Source organism: Emys orbicularis, chromosome 1 (assembly GCF_028017835.1).
Source record: "Emys orbicularis isolate rEmyOrb1 chromosome 1, rEmyOrb1.hap1, whole genome shotgun sequence".
Taxonomy (NCBI): domain Eukaryota; kingdom Metazoa; phylum Chordata; order Testudines; family Emydidae; genus Emys; species Emys orbicularis.
In genome coordinates this window covers 353,373,837-353,383,477 of record NC_088683.1, presented here as the reverse complement: position 1 = coordinate 353,383,477, position 9,641 = coordinate 353,373,837, and the positions used below count along the sequence as shown (strand labels likewise).

Genomic DNA, 9,641 nt, shown 5'->3' with positions numbered 1-9,641 from the left:
CCAGAGGGAATGAACAGAACAGGTAATCATCAAGTGATCCATCTCCTGTTGCCAATTCCCAGCTTCTGGCAAATAGAGGCTAGGAACACGATCCCTGGCCATCCTGGCTAATAGCCATTGATGGACCTATCCTCCATGAATTTATCTAGTTCTTTTTTGAACCCTGTTATAGTCTTGGCCTTCACAACATCCTCTGACAAAGAGTTCCACAGCTTGACTGTGAGTTGTGTAAAGAAATACTTCCTTTTGTTTGTTTTAAATCTGCTGCCTATTAATTTCATTTGGTGACCCCTAGTTCTTGTGTTATTAGAAGGGGTAAATAACACTTCATTATTTACTTTTTCCACACCAGTCATGAATTTATAGGCCTCTATCATATCCCCCCTTAGTCATCTCTTTTCCAAGCTGAAAAGTCCCAGTTTTATTAATCTCTCCCCAAATGGAAGCTGTTGCATACCCCTAATAATTTTTGTTGCCCTGTTCTGTATGTTTTCCAATTCCAATATATCTTTTTTGAGATGGGGCGACCACATCTGCACGCAATATTCAAGATGTGGGCATGCCATGGATTTATATAGAGGCAAGATGATATTTTCTGTCTGATTATCCCTTTCCTAATGATTCCCAACATTCTGTTTGCTTTTTTGACTGCCACTGCACATTGAATGAATGTTTTCAGAGAACTATCCACAATGACTCCAAGATCTCTTTTTTGAGTGGTAACAACTAATTTAGACCCCATCATTTTATATGTATAATTGGGATTATGATTTCCCATGTGCATTACTTTGCATTTATCAACATTGACTTTCATCTGCCATTTTGTTGCTCAGTCCCCCAGTTTTGTGAGATCCTTTTGTAGCTCTTCGCATTCTGTATTGGACTTAACTATCTTGAGCAGTTTTGTATTGTCTGCAGATTTTGCCACCTCACTGTTTACCCCCTTTTCCAGATCAGTTATGAATATGTTGAATGCTTCTGGTCCCAGTACAGACCCCTGGGGGACACCACTATTTACCTCTCTCCATTCTGAAAACTGACCATTTATTCCTACCCTTTGTTTCCTATCTTTTAACCAGTTCAGGGCCGTAGCAACAAAGAACGTGGCCCCCTCCGAACGTGGCCCCCTCCGAACATATGTCCTGGCGGGGCCCCTTACAATGCAGAAACTGGAATGCGGTATTTATTTTGCCACTTTTAGGGGCCCCCTTCCTTGCGGGGCCCCCTCCGGTTGGAGGGTACGGAGGGCGCTCACTACGCCTCTGAACCAGTTACTGATCCATAAGAGGACCTTCCCTCTTATCCCATGACAGTTTACTTTGCTTAAGAACCTATGGTGAGGGACCTTGTCAAAGGCTTTTTGAAAATCTAAGTACACTATATCCACTGGATCCCCCTTGTCCACATGCTTGTTGACCCCCTCAAACAATTTTAGTAGATTGGTGAGGCATGATTTCCCTTTACAAAAACCATGTTGACTCTTCCCCAGCAAATCGTGTTCATTTATGTGTCTGATACTTCTGTTCTTTACTATAGTTTCAACCAGTTTGCCCAGTACTGAAGTTAAGCTTACTGGCCTGTAATTGCCAGGATTGCCTCTGGAGCCTTTTTAAAAAATTGGTGTCACGTTAGCTATCCTCCTCTCATCTGTTACAGAAGCTGATTTAAATGACAGGTTACATACCACAATTAGTAGTTCTGCAATTTCACATTTGAGTTCCTTCAGAACTCTTGGGTGAATACCATCTGGTGCTGGTGACTTACTACTGTTTAGTTTATCAATTTGTTCCAAAACCTCCTTTAATGACACCTCTCTCTGGGACAGTTCCTCAGATTTGTCACCTAAAAAGAATGGCTCAGGTTTGGGAATCTCCCTCACATCCTCAGCTGTGAAGACCGATGCAAAGAATTCATTTAGTTTCTACGCAATGGCCTTTTTGTCCTTGAGTGCACCTTTACCATCTTGATTGTCCAGTGGCCTCACTGGTTGTTTAGCAGGCTTACTGCTTCTGATGTACTTAAAAAAATTTTTTTGCTATTACTTTTTGAGTTTGACTAGCTGTTCTTCAAATTCTTTTTTGGCCTTCCTAATTATGTTTTTACATTTCATTTGCCAGAGTTTATGCTCCTTTCTATTTTCCTCAATAGGATTTAAGTTGGGGGGAGGGATAGCTCAGTGGTTTGAGCATTGGCCTGCTAAACCCAGGGTTGTGAGTTCAATCCTTGAGGGGGCCACTTGGGGATCTGGGGCAAAAATCAGTACTTGGTCCTGCTAGTGAAGGCAGGGGGCTGGACTCGATGACCTTTCAAGGTCCCTTCCAGTTCTAGGAGATGGGATATCTCCATTAATTAAAAAAAAAAAAAATTATTAAAAAAAAAAAGTTCCGCTTTTTAAAGGATGCCTTTTTGCCTCCTACTGCTTCTTTTACTTTGTTGTTTAGCCACGGTGGCACTTTTTTGGTCCTCTCACTATGTTTTTTAATTTGGGGTATACATTTAAGTTGAGCCTCTATTATGGTGTCTTTAAAAAGTTTCCCTGGAGCTTGTAGGGATTTCACTTTTGGCACTGTACCTTTTAATCTATTTAACTAACGTCCTCATTTTTGTGTAGTTCCCCTTTCTGAAATTAAATGCTACTGTGGTCGATTGCTGTGGTATTCTCCCCCACCCCTCAGATGTTAAATTTAATTATACTATGGTCACTGTTACCAAGCGGTTCAGCTATATTCCCCTCTTGGATCAGATCCTGTGTCCCAATTAGGACTAAATCAAGAATTGCCTCTCCTCTTGTGGGTTCCAGGACTAGCTGCTCCAAGAAGCAGTCATTTAAGGTGTCAAGAAACTTTATCTCTGCATCCCGTCCTGAGCTGCCAATCTGGGGATAGTTGATATCCCCCATTATTATTGAGTTTTTTCTTTTTTATAGCCTCTCAAATCTCCAAGAGCATTTCACAGTCATTGTCACAATCCTGGTCAGGTGGTCGATAGTATATCCCTACTGCTATATTCTTATTATTTAAGCATGGAATTACTATCCATAGAGATTTTATGGTACAGTTTGGTTCATTTAAGATTTTTACTTCATTTGACTCTATGCTTTCTTTCACATATAATGCCATTCCCTCACCAGCATGACGTGTTATGTCCTTCCAATATATTTTGTACCCTGGTACTACCTGTGTCCCACTGATTAGCCTCATTCCACCAAGTTTCTGTGATTCCTATTATATCAATATCCTCATTTAATACAAGGCACTCAAGTTCACCTATCTTATTATTTAGACTTCTAGCATTTGTATATAAGTACTTAAAATAGTATCACTTTTTAGCTGTCTGCCATTATGTGATGTAATTGAATGGGACTCTTTTTCATTTGACTGTTTCTCATCAGATCTTTCCCTGCCCTGACACACACCCTCAGAGGGGGTCAGACAAATGGACCCTCCCTGTCTGATTATGAGCTTTGAAGCTATGCTGCCCCCAGCTGCCTCTCAGCCCCCTTCGCCTGTGGGGTCCTTGCTGGTGTAGGGCTGATGCCTGGCATGCTCCAAGCCCGCAGTCCCAGCAAATAGGACTTTCACCCCTGATCCTCCTGCAGCCCAGTGTGCTCCAAGATCACTTCTTCTGTCATGGGCTCCGTGGATGGAGAGGGCCCGGAGACATCAGCCCCAGGAGAGAGAGGGCCGGAGCAACAGTCACAGTATCCCAGGTGCTTTGCTGCCCGTTCTGCTGTGACTGCGCTCTGGGACACTGGCTGCTGCTGGGACTCTGGGTCTGTCTTGCGCTAGGAAGTTGATTCTACTGCAAAGGAGAAGCTGACCGCATTGCTGCCTAGTGACCGATGATATGGCCCAGTCCTGAGGCTGGCTGCGGCATTGGCTGAGGGCCACCCAATCCCCTGGGTATTAGGCAACTTTCTGAGTTTTTGTGGTCAGGACTTTGCAGAGAACTTCCACTTTCGAGAGCTGAAGTGAGACATTATTGTTAGCTTTGATCTCCCCATCAACTTTCCCCCTCTTGAGCAGCAATGGCCCCCGGGGGGATCCCTGGGGTCGTCAGGAACTGCTGGGCTGGGGCTCTAATAGTGGCGATAGCACTGAGAACTCACAGAGCTCATTGCACAGATCCTCCAGGTAAGCAGAGACCCCAGTGCTGGGGGGAAAAAGCCCTTTTGGGCTCTCAGGATGGGGAACACAAAAGCTTTCCCCCTGCCCAGCTCAGGGCTCAGAGATTCCCTTACAGGATCAACACAAGGGACTAGCAGATGGAGGTGGGGGGGTGCAAGGATGGGGAAAGGCTGCAGCAGACGTGGGTGGAGGTGGGTTCCTGACCTGCTCCTCTCTCCTCTCAGAGCATTTCCTGCTGCAGGAGAAGTCTGAGTGTCACTACACCAACGGCATGCAGCGGGTGAGGTATCTGAAAAGACTGATCTGGGGCCAGCAGGAGATCTGTTACTATGACAGTGACTTGGGCTTCTCGGTGGCCTGCACGGAACTGGGTCGGCCGATCGCAGAGTATTGGAACAGGCTGGAGTGGCTGAGCTACTTGTGGGCTTCAGTAGAGAAGTTCTGCAGTTATAACCATAGGAGATTTAAGAACATCACTGTGGGTAGGCGAGGTGAGCTGAAGGGGGAGGAGACCAAATTGGAACTGGGAACTTTGGGTCAGCCCCCCCATCTGGTGGTGTTATATTTGCCTCCCTCTGCACACTCCCTACCAGGCAGCAATTGAGCGTCAGTGGGGCTGGGTTTGAACTTGCGGGGGCAGAGGGGGAGTCGGAGGACAGGACTGGAGAAGACAGAATCTTTAATAACAAAGGGTTGCTTTCAGCTTGAATCAGGCCCCAAATCCCAGTTTTGAGGGAAATTCTCCCGAAACCTGATACTGAAGGAAATAATTTGGGTGAGCCCCACAGACAAGCCAGGATCCCAGAGCTCCACACATGGTCCTCCCCGTCCTGCCAGCCCCCTCTGGCAGTGGGCACCCCATGGGACTGGGACTAAGGGCAGCGGGTGAAACCCTCCCACCCGTCCCCTACCAAAGCTCTCTGCAGGAGGCACTGAGGTACCATGGGGATCCCTCACCTGGGAGATGGTGATGAGGGTGGGACTAGTGTGGCTGGAAGGGGTGTCATGCAGAGTACAGTCATGGCTGTGCATTGCAGGGTCAGGGCTGCTGAAGGAGATGCAGACAGGTGGGTTTCAAGGAGAAATCCAGATGGTGTAGACTTGAGCTGCCCCCCTTTGGTCCCATTCCCACCCATGTCCCAGCAAGGAGCAATTTCTGATAGGAGAGAGCAGGAGAAGGTGTGTGTTCTGTGTCTGGGCCCCTTTGCCAAGGTGTCTCTCTCTCACACACACAGTTAAGCCCAGAGTGAAAATTTCCACCCTGAAAGCAGAGTCTTCCCACCGCCCCAGCTTGCTGGTTTGCTCTGCGACAGGGTTTTATCCTTCCGAGATAGCGACCAAGTGGTTCAAAAATGGGCAGGAGGAGACAGCTGGAGTTGTATCCAGGGAGCTGCTACATAATGGAGACTGGACCTTCCAGATCCAGGTGACGCTGGAAACAAAACCCAGGTGGGGAGATGTCTACACCTGCCAAGTGGAGCACATCAGCCTGCAAACGCCCATCACCATGCAGTGGGGTAAGAGACTGACATTGGGGCAACCCCGGAAGATGCCTTGGGGTCACTCCTAGCTCTATGGAGACGACCAGAGGCTGGCCATGAAGTAGACTGGGATGGGATGCGTGCCCCATATGTGCTGTGAGAGGGTTAATATGGGCCCGAGAGGCCAATTAACCCACCTGCTTGTACCTGTTCAGGTAGGCCAGGCCTAATTGGAGATAAAGCCCAGCTGGGTTCTCCTTCCCCTCTTCCTCCCCCTCCATAAAGAGCTGGGTGAGCCCAGCTGAGAGAGGCTGGGCTGGGCTCACTCTGGGGAGCAGCCTGAAAGAAGGCTGAGCAGAGCAGGTGAACTGGAAGCAGGGACACTGCTGGGCTGCAGCCTGCCTGAACCCCCGAGCAGGGGTGCTGGAACCAGGGGCGCTGTGGGAGCAGCAGTACCCCTGACTTGAAGTGGTTTCCATCATGTACAGGGGTTACAGTTTGGTTCAATGGTTTTCAGCACCCCCACTATAAAAATTGTTCCAGCGCCACTGCCCCTGAGTGAGGGGAGGAGTGTGCCAGCCCCTGGAGACGGGGGTTGTTGGAGGCATAGGAACCTGGGGTGTGGCATGGGGAAAAGACTGTAGCATGGCATGCCTGGGAGGGAGAGGTGGCCTGCTGAGCCCAGCTAGGATGAAAGTTTGGTTATTTCCATGTTTGTTAGACTTTGGTAAAAGACACTGAGGCCCCGGAAGGGACTGGACTCTGTATAATGGTCTGGCTGGAGGGCCATGTCACTCCTACAGCTGGAGAAGGCCAAAGGAAGGTGGGGGAAATGGAGGCAACAGGTGCTGCAGTGTAACAGCCATCCAGAATGGGGCACAGTGCCCCACATACCTACTTCCTCAGACGCTTCAGTAAAACAACAAAGATACTGTAAGGGAAATCAGAGTCCAGGCTGAGCCCTAATCCTCTGTGCTCCTCTTTTGTCAGTGGCACAGCCTGACTCTGGCAAAAGCAAGATGTTCATTGGAATTGGGGGCTTCGTACTGGGGTTGAGCTTCATGGTGCTGGGACTCCTCGTCTACCAGAAGAATAAGAAAGGTGAGTTGCAGGTGAATGAAGGAGGTGAAATGTGTCCCCGGTAAGATGGCCTGATAGTCTAGGATTTCACTATAATTTAGATTTAACAAGACAGTTAACTTGAATTTCAAGGACATTTTGGATTTTTAGGGCCTAGGCAGGGCCGGCTCCAGGCACCAGCGAAAGAAGCAGGTGCTTGGGGCGGCCAATACAAAGGGGCGGCAGCCCATCCGGTATCGGGGCAGCACCTCCGGGTCTTCGGCGGTAATTCGGTGGCGGGTCCCTCAGTCCCTCTCTCCCTCTTTGAGCTGCCGCCGAAGAGGAAGAGAGGGAGTGAAGGACCTGCTGCCGAAGAATGAAGCGGCGCGATTGAGCTGCCGCCGACCGCCCTTTCCCCCCCCCCCCCCTGCTTGGGGTGGCAGAAAAGCTAGAGCCGGTCCTTGGCCCATGCCAACACCTATTAAAGTCAATGTCAGTTTTAAATGACTTCTACAGACATTGGATTGGGCCTTCAGTGACTAGAGACCTTTCCAGGAACCATTTGGGCCATCCTTGGGCCTTGAAAGATCAGCCTCTGACCTGGTATAGCTCTGAAACGGTCCATCTGAATTCTGGACTATGTTGGTGGTTACTTATGGCAAATTCTCCACTTCTGCTCCACAGACTCTTGCAACATCAGTTTGTTGCAGACAGTTTGTAGACTCTGGATATGGCTGCTATTTCACATTTTTGTCTCAGAAATACCATATTTTGCTGTTTTGTAATGAAATTTTCAGGGATCTCCAGTTCCAGTAAATTTCAGTAAATTTGCTTTCCTTCCAGATCAGAATGAAATTTACTTTGTAAATATTCAAATCCCTGAATTTCAGCCAGCTCTAGTTATGACCTCCCTGCCTGTCCCAAATTGTTTACTGGGAGGGTGTCCTTGCTAGATGGGACCAGGACCTGTGGGTTGGGTCCCAGTATGGAGAAGGTTGAGAACCACTGCCTTAGAAAAATAGTTCCCAAACACCAGTTTCTCCTTAAATTAAGAGGAATAGGGGAGCAGGGACTGGAGACTTGACCCTGCTGGAACCAGCTCTCCAGCCTGCCTAAGGCTCTGAGCACATTTCTTTTGGTTTTTCAAGTCTTCAAATTACCCAAACTCAAGGTAACGTCAGTCTTCACTCTGCAACCCGTTAAATCCTCTCTTCCCCGTCAGAGCCCTCTGGATAGGGTGACCAGATGTCCTGATTTTATAGGGACAATCCCGATATTCGGGGCTTTGTCTTATATAGGCCTTATATTTGCCCATTACCCCCCACGCCCGTCCCGATTTTTCGCACTTGCTATCTGGTCACCCTACTTCTGGATGAATGTGCTTTAGGGATGGAAAGAGGAGCAGAGAGGATGTTGGTTGAATTGGTATCACTTCAGCTGCCCTTATTTGGGCCCCTCTATTGTCTCCTCTTATCTCCAGATCCTTTATACACTCAGACTATAATGCCATGTCTACACTACAAAATTATGTTGACCTAACTTACGTTGGCATACAGCCACCACAGTTATGAAATCGCTTGTGCGTGTGCACAGTTGGATCCTTGTGCTGGTGGTGCACGTCCTCACCAGGAGTGCTTGTATCGATTGTATTGTCAGTGGGGGGGATTGTGGGACAGCTCCTGGAGGCCAGTAACAGTCAATGTAAGCAGCACATTGTCTACACTGACATGGACCGCGACTATGCCGCTTGGGGAGCTGGGTGTTACTAAATCGGTGTGGAGTGGCCCTTATGTCAGCGGGAGCCAAATTTAAGTGAAGATTCTTCCACAGCTAGGTCGACACAAGGCCGCTTACATCGACCTAACCATGCAGTGTAGAACAGGCCAAACAATATTGTGAGGCTGGAGGTGGCGTGAGAATCAGGAGGATTTTGCTCCCTCCATTCAGGGTGAAGTGGGAGCCTCCCCCAGCAGCAGAATGTCCTGATTCCTGCTAGAGTATTTCCTATCCCTAAAGCTGCCAGGTAAAGTCACTGGGGAATGCCCTGGAGCCTGCAAGAGAAAATTCCCACTTGTCCCCTAGTGGTTATTTCTCTCTTCTCTCTTTCCCCACAGGGTGCCCGTGCTTGGACACTGCAGAATCTCAGGCTGCTGGGAGTGACAGGGGCAGCTCTACAAACTTACTGCTCTGTGCCTAAATCCTTCCAAGTTCTGTGAAGGGCCATCTCTAAATCTTCCCTTAACTCTCTGTATTCATGCATGAGCCATTACTCTTTCCTTTCCCCTCGCTAGCTGTTTTTTGTGGGCTCTTGCTCAGGTCACTACTGTGCTGCCTCTGATGGAGGGAATCACCACTTTCCCTCAATCGTAGCAGGTTCCCCTCCTGCCAACTTTTCCTGCTGCCCCGCCCCAGATTTAACTGCTCTGCAATTAAAGAACCAAAGTGCTTGTAGATCTGAGATTGTCCCTCAGGGGCTGATTTCATGCAAGCTGTTGACTTGGGGAATCTCCAGTGGAAGAGGAGGGAAGGATCCAGCTTTCATATGGAGCTGAGGATGGATGTCCCGCTACTCAGAGTGCAGCACGTACCCAGATAGAAAAGAGGGGAATAAATAATAATGTTTCTAACTATTGCTTTGCACTTAGAGAAATTTTATCTAAGGGTCTGAAAGGATTTGACAACTGTGAGTTAATTAAAAGTACTAATTAACCTGGTGTTAATCTTTAATTTCATGTGTTTGGTAACTTTCTGAAACAGATCTGTGATTCTGTATATCATGACACCCCACCCTTTGGCTAATGGAGATTGTACTGTACTCAGCTGATGAGCAGAACATGAAAACCTATGTAGAACAGCAAATTAAAGAGATAAAGCCTTCCCCGGGTAACTAACAACCCATGAGATTATAAACATGGAGAGAATGTTTACACTCTAAGGGTACGTCTTCACTACCCGCCGTATCGGCGGGTAGCAA

The 9,641-nt window shown here is 48.0% G+C and overlaps 1 protein-coding gene across 1 annotated transcript; it reads left to right on the top strand.

The window, feature by feature from the left end:
* The first annotated feature begins 4,027 nt into the window (after positions 1–4,027).
* Positions 4,028–8,864, top strand: LOC135895130 (rano class II histocompatibility antigen, A beta chain-like). Its single transcript, XM_065423201.1, has 5 exons — positions 4,028–4,133; positions 4,352–4,618; positions 5,363–5,644; positions 6,599–6,709; positions 8,782–8,864. Exons 1-5 carry the CDS (start codon positions 4,028–4,030, stop codon positions 8,862–8,864), a joined length of 849 nt encoding a protein of 282 aa, XP_065279273.1.
* The last annotated feature ends 777 nt before the right edge of the window (positions 8,865–9,641 follow it).